The following is a 26977-nucleotide window of genomic DNA, read 5'->3' as shown; positions in this document are numbered from 1 at the left end:
TGTATATATACTACAGAGGACAGTACACTGTATATATATATATACTACAGAGGACAGTATAATGTATATACACTACAGAGGACAGTATACTGTATATATACTACAGAGGACAGTATACTGTATATATACTACAGAGGACAGTATACTGTATATATACTACAGAGGACAGTATACTGTTTATATACTACAGAGGACAGTATACTGTATATATACTATAGAGGACAGTATACTGTATATATACTACAGAGGACAGTATACTGTATATATACTACAGAGGACAGTATACTGTATATACTACAGAGGACAGTATACTATATATACACTACAGAGGACAGTATACTGTATATATACACTACAGAGGACAGTATACTGTATATATATACTACAGAGGACAGTATACTGTATATGTACTACAGAGGACAGTATACTGTATATATATACTACAGAGGACAGTATACTGTATATACACTACAGAGGACAGTATACTGTATATATATACTACAGAGGACAGTATACTGTATATACACTACAGAGGACAGTATACTGTATATATACTACAGAGGACAGTATACTGTATATATACTACAGAGAACAGTATACTGTATATATACACTACAGAGGACTGTATACTGTACATATACTACAGAGGACAGTATACTGTATATATACTACAGAGGACAGTATACTGTATATATACTACAGAGGACAGTATACTGTATATGTACTACAGAGAACAGTATACTGTATATAGAGATTACAGAGGACAATATACTGTATATATACTACAGAGAACAGTATACTGTATATACACTACAGAGGACAGTATACTGTATATACTACAGAGGACAGTATACTATATATACACTACAGAGGACAGTATACTGTATATATACACTACAGAGGACAGTATACTGTATATATATACTACAGAGGACAGTATACTGTATATGTACTACAGAGGACAGTATACTGTATATATATACTACAGAGGACAGTATACTGTATATACACTACAGAGGACAGTATACTGTATATATACTACAGAGGACAGTATACTGTATATACACTACAGAGGACAGTATACTGTATATATACTACAGAGGACAGTATACTGTATATATACTACAGAGAACAGTATACTGTATATATACTACAGAGGACTGTATACTGTACATATACTACAGAGGACAGTATACTGTATATATACTACAGAGGACAGTATACTGTATATATACTACAGAGGACAGTATACTGTATATGTACTACAGAGAACAGTATACTGTATATATAGATTACAGAGGACAGTATACGGTATATATACTACAGAGAACAGTATACTGTATATACACTACAGAGGACAGTATACTGTATATATACACTACAGAGGACAGTATACTGTATTTATACTACAGAGGACAGTATACTGTATATATATACTACAGAGGACAGTATACTGTATATATATATACTACAGAGGACAGTATACGGTATATATACTACAGAGGACAGTATACTGTATATACACTACAGAGGACAGTATACTGTATATACACTACAGAGAACAGTATACTGTATATATACTACAGAGGACAGTGTACTGTATATATACACTACAGAGGACAGTATACTGTATATATACTACAGAGAACAGTATACTGTATATATACTACAGAGGACAGTATACTGTATATACACTACAGAGGACTGTATACTGTACATATACTACAGAGGACAGTATACTGTATATATACTACAGAGGACAGTATACTGTATATATACTACAAAGGACAGTATACTGTATATGTACTACAGAGAACAGTATACTGTATATATAGATTACAGAGGACAATATACTGTATATATACTACAGAGAACAGTATACTGTATATACACTACAGAGGACAGTATACTGTATATATACACTACAGAGGACAGTATACTGTATTTATACTACAGAGGACAGTATACTGTATATATATACTACAGAGGACAGTATACTGTATATATATATACTACAGAGGACAGTATACGGTATATATACTACAGAGGACAGTATACTGTATATACACTACAGAGAACAGTATACTGTATATATACTACAGAGGACAGTGTACTGTATATATACACTACAGAGGACAGTATACTGTATATATACTACAGAGAACAGTATACTGTATATATACTATAGAGGACAGTATACGGTATATGTACTACAGAGGACAGTATATGGTATATGTACTACAGAGGACAGTACACTGTATATATATATACTACAGAGGACAGTATAATGTATATACACTACAGAGGACAGTATACTGTACATATACTACAGAGGACAGTATACTGTATATATATACTACAGAGGACAGTATACTGTATATATACTACAGAGGACAGTATACTGTGTATATATACTACAGAGGACAGTATACTATATATATATACTACAGAGGACAGTATACTGTATATATACTACAGAGGACAGTATACTGTATATATACTACAGAGGACAGTATACTGTATATATACTACAGAGGACAGTATATGGTATATGTACTACAGAGGACAGTACACTGTATATATATATATATATATATACTACAGAGGACAGTATAATGTATATACACTACAGAGGACAGTATACTGTATATATACTACAGAGGACAGTATATGGTATATGAACTACAGAGGACAGTATATGGTATATATACTACAGAGGACAGTATACTGTATATATACTACAGAGGACAGTACACTGTATATATATATACTACAGAGGACAGTATACTGTATATACACTACAGAGGACAGTATACTGTATATATACTACAGAGGACAGTATATGGTATATGTACTACAGAGGACAGTACACTGTATATATATACAGTTGCAAGAAAAAGTATGTGAACCCTTTGGAATGATATGGATTTCTGCACAAATTGGTCATAAAATGTGATCTGATCTTCATCTAAGTCACAACAATAGACAATCACCGTCTGCTTAAACTAATAACACACAAAGAGTTAAATGTTACCATGTTTTATTGAACACACCATGTAAACCTTCACAGCGCAGGTGGAAAAAGTATGTGAACCCTTTGGAATGATATGGATTTCTGCACAAATTGGTCATAAAATGTGATCTGATCTTCATCTAAGTCACAACAATAGACAATCACAGTCTGCTTAAACTAATAACACACAAAGAGTTAAATGTTACCATGTTTTTATTGAGCACACCATGTAAACATTCACAGTGCAGGGGGAAAAAGTATGTGAACCCTTGGATTTAATAACTGGTTGAACCTCTTTTGGCAGCAATAACTTCCACCAAACGTTTCCTGTAGTTGCCGATCAGACGTGCACAACGGTCAGGGGTAATTCTTGACCATTCCTCTTTACAGAACTGTTTCAGTTCAGCAATATTCTTGGGATGTCTGGTGTGAATCGCTTTCTTGAGGTCATGCCACAGCATCTCAATCGGGTTGAGGTCAGGACTCTGACTGGGCCACTCCAGAAGGCGTATTTTTTTCTGTTTAAGCCATTCTGTTGCTGATTTACTTCTATGCTTTGGGTCGTTGTCCTGTTACAACACCCATCTTCTGTTGAGCTTCAGCTGGTGGACAGATGGCCTTAAGTTCTCCTGCAAAATGTCTTGATAAACTTAGGAATTCATTTTTCCTTCGATGATAGCAATCCGTCCAGGCCCTGACGCAGCAAAGCAGCCCCAAACCATGATGCCCCCACCACCATACTTCACAGTTGGGATGAGGTTTTGATGTTGGTGTGCTGTGCCTCTTTTTCTCCACACATAGTGTTGTGTGTTTCTTCCAAACAACTCCACTTTGGTTTCATCTGTCCACAGAATATTTTGCCAGTTCTGCTGTGGAACATCCAGGTGCTCTTGTGCAAACTGTACACATGCAGCAATGGTTTTGGACAGCAGTGGCTTCCTCTGTGGTATCCTCCCATGACATCCATTCTTGTTTAGTGTTTTACGTATTGTAGATTCGCTAACAGGGATGTTAGCATATGCCAGAGACTTTTGTAAGTCTTTAGCTGACACTCTAGGATTCTTCTTCACCTCATTGAGCAGTCTGCGCTGTGCTCTTGCAGTCATCTTTACAGGACGGCCACTCCTAGGGAGAGTAGCAGCAGTGCTGAACTTTCTCCTTTTATAGACAATTTGTCTTACCGTGGACTGATGAACAGCAAGGCTTTTGGAGATACTTTTATAACCCTTTCCAGCTTTATGCAAGTCAACAATTCTTAATCGTAGGTCTTCTGAGAGCTCTTTTGTGTCAGGCATCATTCACATCAGGCAATGCTTCTTGTGAAAAGCAAACCCAGAACTGGTGTGTGTTTTTTATAGGGCAGGGCAGCTGTAACCAACACCTCCAATCTCATCTCATTGATTGGACTCCAGTTGGCTGACACCTCACTCAATTAGCTCTTGGAGATGTCATTAGTCTAGAGGTTCACATACTTTTTCCACCTGCGCTGTGAAGGTTTACAGTGTGTTCAATAAAAACATGGTAACATTTAACTCTTTGTGTGTTATTAGTTTAAGCAGACTGTGATTGTCTATTGTTGTGACTTAGATGAAGATCAGATCACATTTTATGACCAATTTGTGCAGAAATCCATATCATTCCAAAGGGTTCACATACTTTTTCTTGCAACTGTATATATATATATATATATATATATACACTACAGAGGACAGTATACTGTATATATACTACAGAGGACAGTATACGGTATATGTACTACAGAGGACAGTATACTGTATATATACTACAGAGGACAGTATACTGTATATACACTACAGAGGACAGTATACGGTATATGTACTACAGAGGACAGTATATGGTATATGTACTACAGAGGACAGTATACTGTATATATACTACAGAGGACAGTACACTGTATATATATATATATATATAGTACAGAGGACAGTATACTGTGTGTATACTACAGAGGACAGTACACTGTATATATATATATATATATATATATATATATATATATATACACACTACAGAGGACAGTATACTGTATATATACTACAGAGGACAGTATACTGTATATATATACTACAGAGGACAGTATACTGTATATATATACTACAGAGGATAGTATACTGTATATATACTACAGAGGACAGTATACTGTATATACACTACAGAGGACAGTATACTGTATATATACTACAGAGGACAGTATACTGTATATATACTACAGAGGACAGTATACTACTACAGAGGGATCTGGATAGATTAGAGGCTTGGGCAGATAAGTGGCAGATGAGGTTTAACACTGACAAATGTAAGGTTATGCACATGGGAGGGAATAATACAAGTCACCCGTACATACTAAATGGTAAAACACTCGGTAACACTGACATGGAAAAGGATCTAGGAATTTTAGTGAACAGCAAACTAAGTTGTAGAAACCAGTGTCAGGCAGCTTCTGCCAAGGCCAATAAGATAATGGGTTGCATCAAAAGGGGCATAGATGGTGGTGATGAGAACATAGTCCTACCACCTTACAAATCACTAGTCAGACCACACATGGAGGACTGTGTACAGTTCTGGGCTCCTGTGAACAAGGCAGACATAGCAGAGCTGGAGAGGGTCCAGAGGAGGGCAACTAAAGTAATAACTGGAATGGGGCAACTACAGTACCCTGAAAGGTTATCAAAATTAGGGTTATTCACTTTAGAAAAAAGACGACTGAGGGGAGATCTAATTACTATGTATAAATATATCAGGGGTCAGTACAGAGATCTCTCCCATCATCTATTTATCCCCAGGACTGTGACTGTGACGAGGGGACATCCTCTGCGGAAAGAAGGTTTGTACACAAACATAGCAGAGGATTCTTTACGGTAAGAGCAGTGAGACTATGGACTCTATACTGTAAGAGCAGTGAGACTATGGACTGTATACTGTAAGAGCAGTGAGACTATGGACTCTATACTGTAAGAGCAGTGAGACTATGGACTCTGTACTGTAAGAGCAGTGAGACTATGGACTCTTTACTGTAAGAGCAGTGAGACTATGGACTCTTTACTGTAAGAGCAGTGAGACTATGGACTCTATACTGTAAGAGCAGTGAGACTATGGACTCTATACTGTAAGAGCAGTGAGACTATGGACTCTATACTGTAAGAGCAGTGAGACTATGGACTCTTTACTGTAAGAGCAGTGAGACTATGGACTCTTTACTGTAAGAGCAGTGAGACTATGGACTCTATACTGTAAGAGCAGTGAGACTATGGACTCTATACTGTAAGAGCAGTGAGACTATGGACTCTGTACTGTAAGAGCAGTGAGACTATGGACTCTATACTGTAAGAGCAGTGAGACTATGGACTCTATACTGTAAGAGCAGTGAGACTATGGACTCTATACTGTAAGAGCAGTGAGACTATGGACTCTATACTGTAAGAGCAGTGAGACTATGGACTCTATAATGTAAGAGCGGTGAGACTATGGACTCTTTACTGTAAGAGCAGTGAGACTATGGACTCTATACTGTAAGAGCAGTGAGACTATGGACTCTATACTGTAAGAGCAGTGAGACTATGGACTCTATAATGTAAGAGCAGTGAGACTATGGACTCTTTACTGTAAGAGCAGTGAGACTATGGACTCTATACTGTAAGAGCAGTGAGACTATGGACTCTTTACTGTAAGAGCAGTGAGACTATGGACTCTTTACTGTAAGAGCGGTGAGACTATGGACTCTATACTGTAAGAGCAGTGAGACTATGGACTCTATACTGTAAGAGCAGTGAGACTATGGACTCTTTACTGTAAGAGCAGTGAGACTATGGACTCTTTACTGTAAGAGCAGTGAGACTATGGACTCTGTACTGTAAGAGCAGTGAGACTATGGACTCTTACTGTAAGAGCAGTGAGACTATGGACTCTTTACTGTAAGAGCAGTGAGACTATGGACTCTTTACTGTAAGAGCAGTGAGACTATGGACTCTTTACTGTAAGAGCAGTGAGACTATGGACTCTATACTGTAAGAGCAGTGAGACTATGGACTCTTTACTGTAAGAGCAGTGAGACTATGGACTCTTTACTGTAAGAGCAGTGAGACTATGGACTCTGTACTGTAAGAGCAGTGAGACTATGGACTCTTACTGTAAGAGCAGTGAGACTATGGACTCTTTACTGTAAGAGCAGTGAGACTATGGACTCTTTACTGTAAGAGCAGTGAGACTATGGACTCTTTACTGTAAGAGCAGTGAGACTATGGACTCTATACTGTAAGAGCAGTGAGACTATGGACTCTTTACTGTAAGAGCAGTGAGACTATGGACTCTGTACTGTAAGAGCAGTGAGACTATGGACTCTTTACTGTAAGAGCAGTGAGACTATGGACTCTTTACTGTAAGAACAGTGAGACTATGGACTCTATACTGTAAGAGCAGTGAGACTATGGACTCTATACTGTAAGAGCAGTGAGACTATGGACTCTTTACTGTAAGAGCAGTGAGACTATGGACTCTATACTGTAAGAGCAGTGAGACTATGGACTCTATACTGTAAGAGCAGTGAGACTATGGACTCTTTACTGTAAGAGCAGTGAGACTATGGACTCTGTACTGTAAGAGCAGTGAGACTATGGACTCTTTACTGTAAGAGCAGTGAGACTATGGACTCTTACTGTAAGAGCAGTGAGACTATGGACTCTTTACTGTAAGAGCAGTGAGACTATGGACTCTACTGTAAGAGCAGTGAGACTATGGACTCTTTACTGTAAGAGCAGTGAGACTATGGACTATATACTGTAAGAGCAGTGAGACTATGGACTCTTTACTGTAAGAACAGTGAGACTATGGACTCTTTACTGTAAGAGCAGTGAGACTATGGACTGTATACTGTAAGAGCAGTGAGACTATGGACTCTATACTGTAAGAGCAGTGAGACTATGGACTCTTTACTGTAAGAGCAGTGAGACTATGGATTCTGTACTGTAAGAGCAGTGAGACTATGGACTCTATAATGTAAGAGCGGTGAGACTATGGACTCTATACTGTAAGAGCAGTGAGACTATGGACTCTATACTGTAAGAGCAGTGAGACTATGGACTCTTTACTGTAAGAGCAGTGAGACTATGGACTCTATACTGTAAGAGCAGTGAGACTATGGACTCTTTACGGTAAGAGCAGTGAGACTATGGACTCTATACTGTAAGAGCAGTGAGACTATGGACTCTATACTGTAAGAGCAGTGAGACTATGGACTCTATACTGTAAGAGCGGTGAGACTATGGACTCTATACTGTAAGAGCAGTGAGACTATGGACTCTTTACTGTAAGAGCAGTGAGACTATGGACTCTTTACTGTAAGAGCAGTGAGACTATGGACTCTTTACTGTAAGAGCAGTGAGACTATGGACTCTATACTGTAAGAGCAGTGAGACTATGGACTATTTACTGTAAGAGCAGTGAGACTATGGACTCTTTACTGTAAGAGCAGTGAGACTATGGACTCTATACTGTAAGAGCAGTGAGACTATGGACTCTTTACTGTAAGAGCAGGGAGACTATGGACTCTTTACTGTAAGAGCAGTGAGACTATGGACTCTATACTGTAAGAGCAGTGAGACTATGGACTCTATACTGTAAGAGCAGTGAGACTATGGACTCTATACTGTAAGAGCAGTGAGACTATGGACTCTTTACTGTAAGAGCAGTGAGACTATGGACTCTTTACTGTAAGAGCAGTGAGACTATGGACTCTATACTGTAAGAGCAGTGAGACTATGGAGTCTATACTGTAAGAGCAGTGAGACTATGGACTCTATACTGTAAGAGCAGGGAGACTATGGACTCTTTACTGTAAGAGCAGTGAGACTATGGAGTCTATACTGTAAGAGCAGTGAGACTATGGACTCTATACTGTAAGAGCAGTGATACTATGGACTGTATACTGTAAGAGCAGTGAGACTATGGACTCTTTACTGTAAGAGCAGTGAGACTATGGACTCTATACTGTAAGAGCAGTGAGACTATGGACTCTTTACTGTAAGAGCAGTGAGACTATGGACTCTATACTGTAAGAGCGGTGAGACTATGGACTCTACTGTAAGAGCAGTGAGACTATAGACTCTTTACTGTAAGAGCAGTGAGACTATGGACTCTATACTGTAAGAGCAGTGAGACTATGGACTCTATACTGTAAGAGCAGTGAGACTATGGACTCTATACTGTAAGAGCAGTGAGACTATGGACTCTATACTGTAAGAGCAGTGAGACTATGGACTCTATACTGTAAGAGCAGTGAGACTATGGACTCTATACTGTAAGAGCAGTGAGACTATGGACTCTATACTGTAAGAGCGGTGAGACTATGGACTCTTTACGGTAAGAGCAGTGAGGGGCCTGGATGTGTTTCTGGAGCGTAATAATATTACAGGCTATATCTACTAGAGAGGGGTCGTTGATCCAGGGAGTTATTCTGATGCCTCATTTGAGTCAGGAAGGAATTTTTTCCCCTAAAGTGGGGAAAATTGGCTTCTAACTCACAGTTTTTTTTTCGCCTTCCTCTGGATCAACTTGCAGGATAACAGGCCGAACTGGATGGACAGATGTATTTTTTCGGCCTTTTATACTATGTTACTATGTAATATTGCCCCTGTGGGCAAACACATGATCGGAGCTACTCCTATGGCAGGAGGGGTGATGGGGTCCACAGCCGGAGCCGCCTCAGAACCATTTGGGTTCTGCATGGCGATCAATGTATCCTGTTCACAGCGCCAAATGTAAGAAGACCGAGGGCCGGGCCCACAGGTACGGGGGGCACACGATGCCACACAGACACAGACAACGGTTTTTCCCAGCAGTTGAGTTTACTGAACAATATAGTGAATAAGAAGATGAGAATATATAGAACAGATTGGTAACAGAGAATAAACCAACAGTAAATTTAACAGAGCCTAACAATAAACCAGTAAGGGCCCTTTCACACGGGCGAGTTTTCCACGCGGGTTTAATGCGTGAGTTGAACGCATTGCACCCGCACTGAATCCGGACCCATTAATTTCTATGGGGCTGTGCACATGAGCGGTGATTTTCACGCATCACTTGTGCGTTGCGTGAAAATCGCAGCATGCTCCTCTTTGTGCGTTTTCCACGCAACGCAGGCCCCATAGAAGTGAATAGGGCTGCGTGAAAAGCATCCGCAAGCAAGTGCGGATGCGGTGAGATTTTCACGCACGGTTGCTAGGAGACGATCGGGATGGGGACCCGATCATTATTATTTTCCCTTATAACATGGTTATAAGGGAAAATAATAGCATTCTGAATACAGGGCTGGAGGGGTTAAAAAAAATTAAAAATAATTTAACTCGCCTTAATCCACTTGTTTGCGCAGCCGGCATCTCTTCTGTCTTCATCTGTGAGGAATAGGACCTTTGATGACGTCACTACGTTCATCACATGGTCCGTCACATGATCCATCACCATTGTAAAAGATCGTGTGATGGACCATGTGATGAGTGCAGTGACGTCATCAAAGGTCCTATTCCTCACAGAAGACGACAGAAGAGATGCCGGCTGCGCGATCAAGCGGATTAAGGCGAGTTAAATTATTTATTTATTTATTTTAACCCCTCCAGCCCTATTGTACTATGCCTTCTGTATTCAGAATGCTATTATTTTCCCTTATAACCATGTTCTAAGGGGAAATAATACAACCTACACAACCTTGAACCCAAACCTGAACTTCTGTGAAGAAGTTCGGGTCTGGGTACCACATTCAGTTTTTTATCACGCGCGTGCAAAACGCATTGCACCCGCGCGATAAAAACTGAACAACGGAACGCAATCGCAGTCAAACTACCTACTCGGCGGGTTTGCTGCAACGCATCCGGACCTTATCCGGACACGCTCGTGTGAAAGAGGCCTAAATGTGATGTGTTCTCCAAAGTCCATTAAGCAGCCTATCTGCACTTGTATGTTCCTGGACGAGTTCCTCGTTGGGGTGCACCCTAAGAATTGGGCAATACTATTTGTAATCCACTGGTAAATGTCTGTCTCTTTAAATCAGACTTCCCTATTTGTAATCCACAGGTAAATGATGTCTGTCCCTTTGATTGCAGCTGTAATCCTTACTCCAGCTCCCAGTATATAACACCCTATAAGCAGCCAATGAGATAGGAAGGCGTCAGCGTATGAGTCCCTCAGGGCTTTGCATTAACTCGCAGCCCATACACCGCAATGCAACTGTACTTGGAGCATTATTGTCTGTCCAAATGCCACTTCCTTGAGCAGGTTCTTGGTGCTTTCTTTTATTTCCTGGTCCACTCCAGAACTGGATCCTACAGACATGACACTCCTGGGGTCGTCGCTGCAAACCTCCCCTTCGTGCTGACGTCTCCACTGTGAGCCGGTCCATTCCCTTCCAGAATCTGCAGAGAAGATTTCTTCTGGTCTCCAGCAGCACCAAGCACGGGCTCCGTCTGCTCACTTCCTGCTCCTCCAGGCCCCTCCCCCGCTTCATAGGCAAGTGTGATGCAATAAGTCAAGTGCAGTGTCAAACCTGCCTATACAGTCTACTATCACACTTGTAGGGGTCAAAAACAGCCCATAAATTAGCTAATCACCAACTTGCAAACAAAACAGGTTATTAATATCACTCTTATAGGCAGCTCCATATAGACTTTTAGCATGTTATTCTTTGCTGCCATCTACTGACCAAAGTGAGACATTGCAGTAATTATACAATTTACACATGCAGAGTAATACATTTTCGGTCCCTTGCCCCACATCCTTACATAGGTGCCGGAGGCTACAACCTGTTCTTCATGTGAGAGTGTGGTAGATGCTGGAGGCTATAACCCGTTCTACATGTGACTGTATGGTAGATGCCAGAGGCTACAACCTGTTCTACATGTGAGATTATGGTAGATGCTGAAGGCTGCAGACCGTTCTACATGTGACATTGTGGTAGATGCTGGAGGCTACAGCCCCTTCAACACGTGACAATGTGGTACATGCCGGAGGCTATAACCCATTCTACATATGAGAATGTGGTAGATGCCGGAGGCTATAACCCATTCTACATGTGAGAATGTGGTAGATGCCTGAGGCTATAACCCATTCTACATATGAAAATGTAGTAGATGCCGGAGGCTATAACCCATTCTACATGTGAGCATGTGGTAGATGCCGGAGGCTATAACCCATTCTACATGCGAGAATGTGGTAGATGACAGAGGCTACAACCCGTTCCACATATGACAATGTGGTAGATGATGGAGGCTATAACTCGTTCTACATGTGAGAATGTGGTAGATGCCGGAGGCTATAACTCGTTCTACATATGATAATGTGGTAGATGCCGGAGGCTATAACCCGTTCTACATGTGAGCATGTGGTGGATGCCGGAGGCTATAACCCGTTCTACATGTGAGAACGTGGTAGATGCCGGAAGCTATAACCCGTTCTACATATGAGAATGTGGTAGATGCCGGAGGCTATAACTCATTCTACATATGAGAATGTGGTAGATGCCGGAGGCTATAACCCGTTCTACATATGAGCATGTGGTAGATGCCGGAGGCTATAACCCATTATACATGTGAGAATGTGGTAGATGCCGGAGGCTATAACCCATTCTACATATAATATTGTGGTAGATGCCAGAGGCTATAACCCGTTCTACATGTGAGAATGTGGTAGATGCCGAAGGCTACAACCCGTTCTACATGTGAGAATGTGGTAGATGCCGGAGGCTACAACCCGTTCTACATATGATAATGTGGTAGATGCCGGAGGCTACAACCCGTTCTACATATGATAATGTGGTAGATGCCGGGGGCTACAACCCGTTCTACATATGATAATGTGGTAGATGCCGGAGGCTACAACCCGTTCTACATATGATAATGTGGTAGATGCCGAAGGCTATAACCCGTTCTACATGTGAGAATGTGGTAGATGCCGGAGGCTATAACCCGTTCTACATATGATAATGTGGTAGATGCCGAAGGCTATAACCCGTTCTACATGTGAGAATGTGGTAGATGCCGGAGGCTATAACCCGTTCTACATGTGAGAATGTGGTAGATGCCTGAGGCTATAACCCATTCTAAAAGTGAGAATGTGGTAGATGCCGGAGGCTACAACCCATTCTACATATGATAATGTGGTAGATGCCGAAAGCTATAACTCGTTCTACATGTGAGAATGTGGTAGATGCCGGGGGCTACAACCCGTTCTACATATGATAATGTGGTAGATACTGAAGGCTATAACTCGTTCTATATGTGAGAATGTGGTAGATGCCGGAGGCTACAACCCGTTCTACATATGATAATGTGGTAGATGCCGAAAGCTATAACTCGTTCTACATGCGAGAATGCGGTAGATGCCGGAGGCTATAACCCCTTCTACATGTGAGAATGTGGTAGATGCCGGAGGCTATAACCCGTTCTACATGTGAGAATGTGGTAGATGCCTGAGGCTATAACCCCTTCTACATGTGAGAATGTGGTAGATGCCGGAGGCTATAACCCGTTCTACATGTGAGAATGTGGTAGATGCCTGAGGCTATAACCCATTCTAAAAGTGAGAATGTGGTAGATGCCGGGGGCTACAACCCGTTCTACATATGATAATGTGGTAGATGCCGAAAGCTATAACTCGTTCTACATGTGAGAATGTGGTAGATGCCGGAGGCTATAACTCGTTCTACATGTGAGAATGTGGTAGATGCCGAAGGTTACAACCCATTCTACATATGATAATGTGGTAGATGCCGAAGGCTATAACTCGTTCTACATGTGAGAATGTGGTAGATGCCGGAGGTTACAACCCGTTCTACATATGATAATGTGGTAGATGCCGAAGCCTATAACTCGTTCTACATGTGAGAATGTGGTAGATGCCGGAGGCTACAACCCGTTCTACATATGATAATGTGGTAGATGCTGAAGGCTATAACTCGTTCTACATGTGAGAATGTGGTAGATGCCGGAGGCTACAACCCGTTCTACATATGATAATGTGGTAGATGCCGAAGGCTATAACCCGTTCTACATGTGAGAATGTGGTAGATGCCGGAGGCTATAACCCGTTCTACATATGATAATGTGGTAGATGCCAAAGCCTATAACTCGTTCTACATGTGAGAATGTGGTAGATGCCGGGGGCTACAACCCGTTCTACATATGATAATGTGGTAGATGCCGAAGGCTATAACTCGTTCTACATGTGAGAATGTGGTAGATGCTGGAGGCTACAACCCGTTCTTCATATGATAATGTGGTAGATTCCGGAGGCTACAACCCGTTCTACATATGATAATGTGGTAGATGCTGAAGGCTATAACTCGTTCTACATGTGAGAATGTGGTAGATGCCGGAGGCTATAACCCGTTCTACATATGAGAATGTGGTAGATGCCGGAGGCTATAACCCGTTCTACATGTGAGAATGTGGTAGATGCCGGAGGCTATAACCCATTCTACATGTGAGAATGTGGTAGATGCCGGAGGCTACAACCCGTTCTACATATGATAATGTGGTAGATGCCGAAGTCTATAACCCGTTCTACATGTGAGAATGTGGTAGATGCCGGAGGCTATAACCCGTTCTACATGTGAGAATGTGGTAGATGCCGGAGGCTATAACCCGTTCTACATATGATAATGTGGTAGATGCCGAAGTCTATAACCCGTTCTACATGTGAGAATGTAGTAGATGCCGGAGGCTATAACCCGTTCTACATGTGAGAATGTGGTAGATGCCGGAGGCTATAACCCATTCTACATGTGAGAATGTGGTAGATGCCGGGGGCTACAACCCGTTCTACATATGATAATGTGGTAGATGCCGAAGGCTATAACTCGTTCTACATGTGAGAATGTGGTAGATGCCGAAAGCTATAACTCGTTCTACATGTGAGAATGTGGTAGATGCCGGAGGTTACAACCCATTCTACATATGATAATGTGGTAGATGCCGAAGGCTATAACCCGTTCTACATGTGAGAATGTGGTAGATGCCGGAGGTTACAACCCGTTCTACATGTGAGAATTTGGTAGATGCCGGAGGCTGCAGCCCGTTCTACATGTGAGAATGTGGTAGATGCCGGAGGTTACAACCCGTTCTACATATGATAATGTGGTAGATGCCGAAGGCTATAACCCGTTCTACATGTGAGAATGTGGTAGATGCCGGAGGTTACAACCCGTTCTACATATGATAATGTGGTAGATGCCGGAGGCTATAACCCGTTCTACATGTGAGAATGTGGTACAATGTTTTCCACTTGCATCAAACTTCATTGATCTTCTATCTCCTGCACTTGCACTCCCCCGATTCTTTGTGTTCTTTACTTCTTTCCTCTCAGCTTCCAGGGATGATGTGTCTTCTAGATTAGACCTCTCACTCTCTGGAGTGGACCTCTCACTGGACAGACAGCTCAGCTGCCATCTCCAGACCCACTGGCTGATGCGATCAGGCTACACATGACTCGGAGGGGGCAGGGCCAGACTCCTCCTACTGGGCACAGCTTGTGGAAGCACACTGATGGCACAGGGAAGTACATTAACCCTTTAAACAACAAATTAACCCTTGGCAGTGATCTCCTGGGTCACATAACATGTCTCAGACAGGTGGGGGCCTTGTGGGTGGGTGCAGTGGTTTTCATGACACAGGACACCTAATGTGTACTGGATCATGTTTATTGCACAGGTTTCCATACATTTTGGCTTAATACACAGCTGCTATACATTGTACATCCCACAATATTAACCCCGTAATCACCAGCATCCAATGAGCAGTAGGGGAGGGTAGAGGACTCCCAGTCTACTGCGCAGCATCTATTCGGCACCAGTCTCTCGAGAGGAGACCGTGTAACCTCGACTTCGGAAATGAGGTTTCTGAGCTGACTGGTGTCACAGCATGGGCGGTCCCTGTTGTGTCTCATGAGAATGATATGACCAGGGTGGTCCCTGCTGTGTCACATGACAGTGATATGACATGGGCAGTCCCTGTTGTGTCACATGAGAATGATATGAAATCGGCGGTCCCTGCTGTGTCACATGACATGGACGGTCCTTAATGTGTCACATGACATGGACGGTCCTTAATGTGTCACATGACATGGACCGTCCTTAATGTGTCACATGACATGGACCGTCCTTAATGTATCTCACATGACATGGACGGTCCTTAATGTATCTCACATGACATGGACGGTCCTTAATGTATCTCACATGACATGGACCGTCCTTAATGTATCTCACATGACATGGACCGTCCTTAATGTATCTCACATGACATGGACGGTCCTTAATGTGTCACATGACATGGACGGTCCTTAATGTGTCACATGACATGGAACGTCCTTAATGTGTCACATGACATGGACGGTCCTTAATGTGTCACATGACATGGACGGTCCTTAATGTGTCACATGTCATGGACGGTCCTTAATGTGTCACATGTCATGGACGGTCCTTAATGTGTCACATGACATGGACCGTCCTTAATGTGTCACATGACATGGACCGTCCTTAATGTATCTCACATGACAAAGATATGGGCAGTCCCGAATGTGTCACATGATAATGATAGGATATGGCAGGTATCCGCTGTGTCACATGTCATGGACGGTCCTTAATGTGTCACATGTCATGGACGGTCCTTAATGTGTCACATGACATGGACCGTCCTTAATGTGTCACATGACATGGACCGTCCTTAATGTATCTCACATGACAAAGATATGGGCAGTCCCGAATGTGTCACATGATAATGATAGGATATGGCAGGTATCCGCTGTGTCACATGACATGGATGGTCCTTAATGTGTCACATGACATGGACGGTCCTTAATGTGTCACATGACATGGACGGTCCTTAATGTGTCACATGACATGGACGGTCCTTAATGTGCCACATGACATGGACGGTCCTTAATGTGTCACATGACATGGACGGTCCTTAATGTGTCACATGACATGGACGGTCCTTAATGTGTCACATGACATGGACGGTCCTTAATGTGTCGCATGACATGGACAGTCCTTAATGTATCTCACATGACAAAGATATGGACGGTCCTTAATGTATCTCACATGACAAAGATATGGACGGTCCTTAATGTGTCACATGACAATGATAGGATATGGACGGTCTCCGCTGTGTCACATGACATGAATGGTTCCTGCTGTGTCACATGACATGGGCGGTCCCTGCTGTGTCACATGACATGGGCGGTCCCTGCTGTGTCACATGACATGGGCGGTCCCTGCTGTGTCACACATAACTGATAGGAGAAATCCTTGTAGCCACTTGACTGCAGCGAGCAGACACTACATGGGAGCTGTAGCCATATCACACTGAAGGGGCCCCTGTACAGGGCCACACCCCTCAACTCAACCTGTCAGTATAAACCTTTGTGACTCTAGAGCGTGCCCAGGAGCATACGGAAAAATCCAAACCAATGTCCTGGGGTTACCACACTCTAAAATATAGAGGGCATTGTGATTAGACCTCCTGTCCAGCAGATCACAAGAATCGGTGGCCACAAACTCCACCTCCTGCGCTAACAATTATATGAAAACACATAACGCATGCAGACAATGCGTCCTCCAAGGGGACTACCAGACCTCCCTAGGACTATGGACAAGGACTACAGGGCTGTATACTGACAGTCCACATCATCCAGTGTCCAAAAGGCCAACACTAAGATCCCACACAAGACCACAGTCCGGTCTCATCCAAGATCACGTCCACGAGCCGGATATACACTACACGAGGATAGGATAGCTGTGTCACTCGGAAGCAGCCATGTGGACTGATTCTCCTCTATGACCCAGAAGAAAAGCCTCTACACTGAAAATCTGCCCCACACAAATAAAGGCTACCAAAACAGAAACAGCAGCCGAAACAGGACAATACAGATTCATGACATCCCGGACGAGCCCCCAAAAAGTCACACAACATATTCAATAACTCTGGTCACATCCAAACGTCTGTCTCTAAGGCTTGTGTCCTCTGATGATGAGGGGCATCATGGGAATTATGAGGGACATTTATTAAGGGTCTATTTACACGTCCGTAACGTGTTTTGCGGATCTGCAAAACACGGACACGGCAATGTGTGTTCCGCATTTTGCGGACCGCACATCGCCGGCACTAATAGAATATGCCTATTCTTGTCCGCAATTGCGGGAACGGAATTGCGGACCCGGAAGTGCGGGTCTGCAATTCTGTATCCGGGCAGCACATTGTGCTGCCCCACAGAAATGAATGGGACCGCAATTCCGTTCCGCAAAATGCGGAACGAAATTGCGGACGTGTCAATGGACCCTAAGACTGCTGTTTTCTATGCACTGGAGTGAGATGAACTGAATTTATAAAGAGGCCACAATTTCAAATCCAGACTAGAAGCTGGCAAATGAGCTATAATTTTTTCCAGTTTCTGGAGTAAATAATAGTAAATCTGAGAGGTGCGGAGGCCCCCTGCCTTTTTTCTCACCACTTTAGTAGCAAGAAGTGAAAAAAAAGTGAATTTCATGCAGCAAATATGATCTGCACCGTAATTTGCATGTTTTTACATCACAAAATTGAAATAAAAGCCTTCATAAATATCTCTCCAAGATTCATGGAGTAGTTGAATAACTTTTTAGAAGAAACTACCCCAGGCAAGCTGCCGATCACATGAAAGTATCTACCCCCCTATCACTAGGTTTATAAGAGACCTCCTCAACCTCAGGGATGTGACTAGAGACAGATACCCCCCTCTAGCTTCCCCTTCCACACTGGTGGACAGTGGAAGCGTTACTTGCTCTGACTGGGCTCTGACTGGAACGCATTAAGGACCAAGACAGTCTGACTGGAGAACATCCAGAAGGCCGGGTAGACCGGTTCTGTAAACCTGGCACGGAATTTATAAATTTCACTGAACTTCTTCCCCACACAATAGAAAGAGATAAACCCTTGGTCGCAGTTCAGCAGCACCCCATACTTGTTGGTGTTGGGGGTGGTGAGGTCGGTCTGTTTGTCATCATGCCAGGCTTGCAGCTTCCCGTTACACCACTCAATGCACCAGGACAACTTGTTGCGGCCCAGGCGGCTCTCCGCCCTATTACGGGCGATGCTCTGATAGGCCACACCCAACCCGCTAAAATTCCCACCTTCCTTTATGATCTCCCAGTAATGGATGCCTTGTGAGAAGCCCTGCGAGCAGAGGAGCTGGGAGCAGCTGACAAACCTCTGCGGATTCTCCTTGTAGTTCTGAGGGATATCACTGACAGATAACCTGGTGAACAGGTTGGAGAGAAGGATCTTCTTATGAACAGTGGTGGGATCTGCAGACAGCTTCTCCGTGTCTGAGGACAACAAAAGAAGGATAACCAATCCACACCCCTTTAAATATATCATTATAAAACACTAAGGGCCCTTTCACACTAGCGTTTTTGTTGGATCCGGCAGAGCTCAGCAAAAACGCTTCTGTTACTGATAATACAACCGTCTGCATCCGTCATGAATGGATACGGTTGTATTATCTGTAACATAGCCAAGACGGATCTATCATTAACTCCATTGAAAGTCAATAGAGGACTGATCCGTTTTCTATTGTGTCAGATTGCGTCAGAGAAAACGGATCCGTCCCCAGTGACTTGCATTGTGGGTCGTGACGGATCCGTCTTGCTCCGCATCCCAGGACGAAAAGCAAATTACAACATGGTGCTCTCCGGTATGAGAACGGAAGGGAATTAATTTTGGAGCGCTCCGTTCTGTTCAGTTACGTTTTGTCCCCATTGACAATGAATGGGGACAAAACAGAAGCGCTTTTTTCCGGTATTGAGACCCTATGACGGATCTCAATACCGGAAAATATTAACACTAGTGTGAAAGAAGTATTACCCCCAATATACCAATATATATACATATTGTACATGATGTTATATAACTAAAAGATATCAGGGTCTATCCTCTACACGGTAATCACACCTCTCCCCTCTACACGGTGATCACACCTCTCCCCTCTACACGGTGATCACACCTCTACCCTCTACACGGTGATCACATCTCTCCACTCTACACTGTGATCACACCTCTCCCCTCTACACGGTAATCACACCTCTCCCCTCTACACGGTGATCACACCTCTCCCCTCTACACGGTGATCACACCTCTACCCTCTACACGGTGATCACATCTCTCCCCTCTACACGGTGATCACACCTCTACCCTCTACACGGTGATCACACCTCTACCCTCTACACGGTGATCACACCTCTCCCCTCTACACGGTGATCACACCTCTACCCTCTACACGGTGATCACACCTCTCCCCTTTACACGGTGATCACACCTCTCCCCTCTACACGGTGATCACACCTCTCCCCTTTACACTGTGATCACACCTCTCCCCTCTACACTGTGATCACACCTCTACACGGTGATCACAATTCTCCCCTCTACACGGTGATCACACCTCTCCCCTCTACACGGTGATCACACCTCTACACGATGATCACACCTCTCCCCTCTACACGGTGATCACACCTCTTCCCTCTACACGGTGATCACACTTCTCCCCTCTACACGGTGATCACATCTCTCCCCTCTACACGGTGATCACACCTCTCTACACGGTGATCACACCTCTCCCCGCTACACGGTGATCACACCTCTCCCCTCTACACTGTGATCACACCTCTCCCCGCTACATGGTGATCACACCTCTCCCCTCTACACTGTGATCACACCTCTCCCCTCTACACGGTGATCACACCTCTCCCCTCTACACGGTGATCACATCTCTCCCCTCTACACGGTAATCACACCTCTCCCCTCTACACGGTGATCACACCTCTCCCCTCTACACGGTGATCACACCTCTCCACTCTACACTGTGATCACACCTCTCCCCTCTACACGGTGATCACACCTCTCCCCTCTACACGGTGATCACATCTCTCCCCTCTACATGGTGATCACACCTCTCCCCTTTACACGGTGATCACACCTCTCCCCTCTACACGGTGATCACACCTCTCCCCTTTACACGGTGATCACACCTCTCCCCTCTACACGGTGATCACATCTCTCCCCTCTACACGGTGATCACACCTCTCCCCTCTACACGGTGATCACACCTCTCCCCTCTACACGGTGATCACACCTCTCCCCTCTACACGGTGATCACATCTCTCCCCTCTACACAGTGATCACACCTCTCCCCTCTACACGGTGATCACACCTCTTCCCTCTACACGGTGATCACACCTCTCCCCTCTACACGGTGATCACACCTCTTCCCTCTACACGGTGATCACACTTCTCCCCTCTACACGGTGATCACACCTCTACCCTCTACACGGTGATCACACCTCTCCCCTCTACACGGTGATCACATCTCTCCCCTCTACACGGTGATCACACCTCTCTACACTGTGATCACACCTCTCTACACTGTGATCACACCTCTCTACACTGTGATCACACCTCTCTACACTGTGATCACACCTCTCTACACTGTGATCACACCTCTCTACACTGTGATCACACCTCTCTACACTGTGATCACACCTCTCTACACTGTGATCACACCTCTCTACACTGTGATCACACCTCTCCCCTCTACACTGTGATCACACCTCTCCCCTCTACACGGTGATCACACCTCTCCCCTCTACACGGTGATCACACCTCTCCCCTCTACACGGTGATCACACCTCTCCACTCTACACTGTGATCACACCTCTCCCCTCTACACGGTGATCACACCTCTCCCCTCTACACGGTGATCACATCTCTCCCCTCTACATGGTGATCACACCTCTCCCCTTTACACGGTGATCACACCTCTCCCCTCTACACGGTGATCACACCTCTCCCCTCTACACGGTGATCACACCTCTCCCCTCTACACGGTGATCACACCTCTCCCCTCTACACGGTGATCACACCTCTCCCCTCTACACGGTGATCACATCTCTCCCCTCTACATGGTGATCACACCTCTCCCCTTTACACGGTGATCACACCTCTCCCCTCTACACGGTGATCACAAGTCTCCCCTCTACACGGTGATCACACCTCTCCCCTCTACACGGTGATCACACCTCTCCCCTCTACACGGTGATCACACCTCTCCCCTCTACACGGTGATCACACCTCTCCCCTCTACACGGTGATCACATCTCTCCCCTCTACACGGTGATCACACCTCTCCCCTCTACACGGTGATCACACCTCTCCCCTCTACACGGTGATCACACCTCTCCCCTCTACACGGTGATCACACCTCTACACGGTGATCACACCTCTCCCCTCTACACGGTGATCACATCTCTCCCCTCTACACGGTGATCACACCTCTCCCCTCTACACGGTGATCACACCTCTCCCCTCTAAACGGTGATCACACCTCTCCCCTCTACACGGTGACCACACCTCTCCCCTCTACACTGTGATCACATCTCTCCCCTCTACACAGTGATCACACCTCTCCCCTCTACACGGTGATCACACCTCTACATGGTGATCACACCTCTCCCCTCTACACGGTGATCACACCTCTACATGGTGATCACACCTCTCCCCTCTACACGGTGATCACACCTCTCCACTCTACACGGTGATCACACCTCTCCCCTCTACACGGTGATCACATCTCTCCCCTCTACACGGTGATCACACCTCTCCCCTCTACACGGTGATCACACCTCTCCCCTCTACACGGTGATCACATCTCTCCCCTCTACACGGTGATCACACCTCTCCCCTCTACACGGTGATCACATCTCTCCCCTCTACACGGTGATCACACCTCTCCCCTCTACACGGTGATCACATCTCTCCCCTCTACACGGTGATCACACCTCTCCCCTCTACACGGTGATCACACCTCTCCCCTCTACACGGTGATCACACCTCTCCCCTCTACACGGTGATCACACCTCTACACGGTGATCACACCTCTCCCCTCTACACGGTGATCACATCTCTCCCCTCTACACGGTGATCACACCTCTCCCCTCTACACGGTGATCACACCTCTCCCCTCTACACGGTGATCACACCTCTCCCCTCTACACGGTGACCACACCTCTCCCCTCTACACTGTGATCACATCTCTCCCCTCTACACAGTGATCACACCTCTCCCCTCTACACGGTCATCACACCTCTACATGGTGATCACACCTCTCCCCTCTACACGGTGATCACACCTCTACATGGTGATCACACCTCTCCCCTCTACACGGTGATCACACCTCTCCACTCTACATGGTGATCACACCTCTCCCCTTTACACGGTGATCACACCTCTCTCCTCTACACGGTGATCACACCTCTCCACTCTACACGGTGATCACACCTCTCCCCTCTACACGGTGATCACACCTCTCCCCTCTACACGGTGATCACACCTCTCCACTCTACACGGTGATCACATCTCTCCCCTCTCCACAGTGATCACACCTCTCCCCTCTACACGGTCATCACACCTCTACATGGTGATCACACCTCTCCCCTCTACACGGTGATCACACCTCTACATGGTGATCACACCTCTCCCCTCTACACGGTGATCACACCTCTCCACTCTACATGGTGATCACACCTCTCCCCTTTACACGGTGATCACACCTCTCTCCTCTACACGGTGATCACACCTCTCCACTCTACACGGTGATCACACCTCTCCCCTCTACACGGTGATCACACCTCTCCCCTCTACACGGTGATCACACCTCTCCACTCTACACGGTGATCACATCTCTCCCCTCTCCACACGGTGATCACACCTCTCCACTCTACATGGTGATCACACCTCTCCCCTTTACACGGTGATCACACCTCTCCCCTTTACACGGTGATCACATCTCTCCCCTCTACACGGTGATCACACCTCTCCCCTCTACAAGGTTATTGCACTTTTCCCCTCTACTTTACAGTGCTCACACCTCTCCCCTCTACACGGTGATCACACCTCTCCCTCTACATGGTTATCAGACCTCTCCCCTCTATATGGTTATTGCACTTTTCCCCTCTACTTTACAGTGCTCACAGTGGAGAATCCTTGGGTCAGGGATAAAAATATAGCATTCTTACACATCAGCAGTTCTTCTCGAGGGTCTGCATTCGTTTTTGTAAATTTGTCTTTTCCCATTTCCTTTGGAATTTCTGTGAATTAAAACAATGATTATGTTATAAGCAGAAGACAATAGCACCACCTGCACCCCCAACAAATGTCATACTCCATGCCAGATTCACTGCCAACTTGAACATCTATACCTCCTATCTCTACACCGCCATCATCCATACCTCCTATCTTTACACCGCCATCATCCATCATCTTTACCTCCTATCTTTACACCGCCATCATCCATCATCCATACCTCCTATCTCTACACCACCATCATCCATCATCTATACCTCCTATCTTTACACCGCCATCATCCATCATCTTTACCTCCTATCTTTACACCGCCATCATCCATCATCTATACCTCCTATCTTTACACCGCCATCATCCATCATCTATACCTCCTATCTCTACACCGCCATCATCCATCATCTATACCTCCTATCTTTACACCGCCATCATCCATCATCTATACCTTCTATCTCTACACCGCCATCATCCATCATCTATACCTCCTATCTTTACACCGCCATCATCCATCATCTATACCTCCTATCTTTACACCGCCATCATCCATCATCTATACCTCCTATCTCTACACCGCCATCATCCATCATCTATACCTCCTATCTTTACACCGCCATCATCCATCATCTATACCTCCTATCTTTACACCGCCATCATCCATCATCTATACCTCCTATCTCTACACCGCCATCATCCATCATCTATACCTCCTATCTTTTCACCGCCATCATCCATCATCTATACCTCCTATCTTTACACCGCCATCATCCATCATCTATACCTCCTATCTTTACACCGCCATCATCCATCATCTTTACCTCCTATCTTTACACCGCCATCATCCATCATCTATACCTCCTATCTTTACACCGCCATCATCCATCATCTATACCTCCTCTCTTTACACCGCCATCATCCATCATCTATACCTCCTCTCTTTACACCGCCATCATCCATCATCTATACCTCCTATCTCTACACCGCCATCATCCATCATCTATACCTCCTATCTCTACACCGCCATCATCCATATCTCCTATCTCTACACCGCCATCATCCATACCTCCTGTCTGTACTTTGGGGCACTCTCCGTAAGGCTTTGTCTTGCTGGTATCGGCCGCTTGTTTATTCGGCTTGAATTTACCTGGAAGACATCGTCCGTGAGATTGTGTCCATCACCCACCCCGACCCTTGTAACCCAACCGGGGAAGAGGACCCCTTTAATATGTGATGTCACATGACTGGTGAGTAAACCAATCCTAGAACAAAGGCAGCCAGGAAAGTATCACATTATAAGGAACGTACAGGGCACACACCGCTGACGATTATATGGAGATTACAGCTCGTACTGGACAATACCCTCCCCCCCCCCCCCACTGGATGATTATAGGGAGGTTACAGCTCGTATCAGACAATACCCCCCCTTCACTGGATGATTATACAGAGATTACAGCTCATACAGGAAAATACCCCCCTCCACTGAACAATTATAAGGGGATTACAGCTCGTATAGGACAATACCCCCCCCCCCCCCCACTGGATGATTATACGGAGATCACAGCTCAAACAGGACAATACCCCCTCTCCGCAGGACGATTATAAGGAGATTACAGCTCGTACAGAACAATAACCCCCCCCCCCCCCCCCCCCCCACTGGATGATCATACGGAGATTAAAGCTCGTACTGGAAAATACCCCCCCCCCACTGGATGATTATAAGGAGATTACAGGTCGTACAGGACAATTCCCCCCACACACACACACTGGATGATTATATGGAGAATACAGCTCTTATAGGACAATCCCCCCCCCCAACTGGACAATTATAGAGAGATTACAGTTCATAAAGCACAATACCCCCCTACTGGACAATTATAAGGAGATTACAGCTCGTGTAGGACAATACCCCCTTTCCACTGGACGATTATAAGGAGATTACAGCTCGTACTGGACAATACTCCCCCCCCACTGGACGATAATAGGGAGATTACAGCTCGTGCAGGACAATACTCCCCCCCCCCACTGGACGATTATAAGGAGATTACAGCTCGTACTGGACAATACTCCCCCCCACTGGACGATAATAAGGAGATTACAGCTCGTACAGAACAATACTCCCCCCCCCCCACTGGACGATAATAGGGAGATTACAGCTCGTGCAGGACAATACCCCCCCACTGGACGATAATAGGGAGATTACAGCTCGTACAGGACAATACCCCCCCTCCACTGGACGATTATAAGGAGATTACAGCTCGTACTGGACAATACTCCCCCCCACTGGACGATAATAAGGAGATTACAGCTCGTACAGCACAATACCCCCCCTCCACTGGACGATTATAAGGAGATTACAGCTCGTACTGGACAATACTCCCCCCCACTGGACGATAATAAGGAGATTACAGCTCGTACAGAACAATACTCCCCCCCCCCCTGGACGATTATAAGGAGATTACAGCTCGTACTGGACAATACTCCCCCCCACTGGACGATAATAAGGAGATTACAGCTCGTACAGAACAATACTCCCCCCCCCACTGGACGATTATAAGGAGATTACAGCTCGTACAGGACAATACCTCCCTCCACTGGACGATAATAGGGAGATTACAGCTCGTGCAGGACAATACCCCCCCCACTGGACGATAATAGGGAGATTACAGCTCGTACAGGACAATACCCCCCCTCCACTGGACGATTATAAGGAGATTACAGCTCGTACAGGACAATACCTCCCTCCACTGGACGATAATAGGGAGATTACAGCTCGTACAGGACAATACTTCCCCCCACTGGACGATAA

General features: G+C 44.9%; 1 protein-coding gene and 1 long non-coding RNA gene across 7 annotated transcripts in view; one reads left to right on the top strand and one right to left on the bottom strand.

Moving 5' to 3' along the window:
* Window positions 1–10788: 10788 nt before the first annotated feature.
* Window positions 10789–16154, top strand: LOC121003456. Its single transcript, XR_005779479.1, has 2 exons — window positions 10789–11803; window positions 11890–16154. It is a non-coding gene; the product is annotated as an uncharacterized LOC121003456 (long non-coding RNA).
* A 2401-nt stretch (window positions 16155–18555) lies between these two features.
* The window catches only part of LOC121003452 (E3 ubiquitin/ISG15 ligase TRIM25-like), a 41025-nt gene continuing 32603 nt past the window's right edge, over window positions 18556–26977 (bottom strand). For all 6 annotated transcript variants that reach the window (XM_040435315.1, XM_040435316.1, XM_040435318.1 and 3 more), the window contains exons 8-10: window positions 25235–25315; window positions 24111–24182; window positions 18556–19370 (exon numbers count right to left, since the gene is read on the bottom strand). In XM_040435315.1, coding sequence (XP_040291249.1) covers window positions 18820–19370; window positions 24111–24182; window positions 25235–25315 — 704 coding nt within the window. In that variant the 3' untranslated portion in view covers window positions 18556–18819. The remainder of the gene's footprint in view (window positions 19371–24110; window positions 24183–25234; window positions 25316–26977) is intronic.

This window comes from Bufo bufo, chromosome 6 (genome assembly GCF_905171765.1).
Source record: "Bufo bufo chromosome 6, aBufBuf1.1, whole genome shotgun sequence".
Lineage (NCBI taxonomy): Eukaryota > Metazoa > Chordata > Amphibia > Anura > Bufonidae > Bufo > Bufo bufo.
The sequence above is the reverse complement of the archived record's forward strand: the minus strand, read 5'-3'. Positions and strand labels throughout refer to the sequence as shown.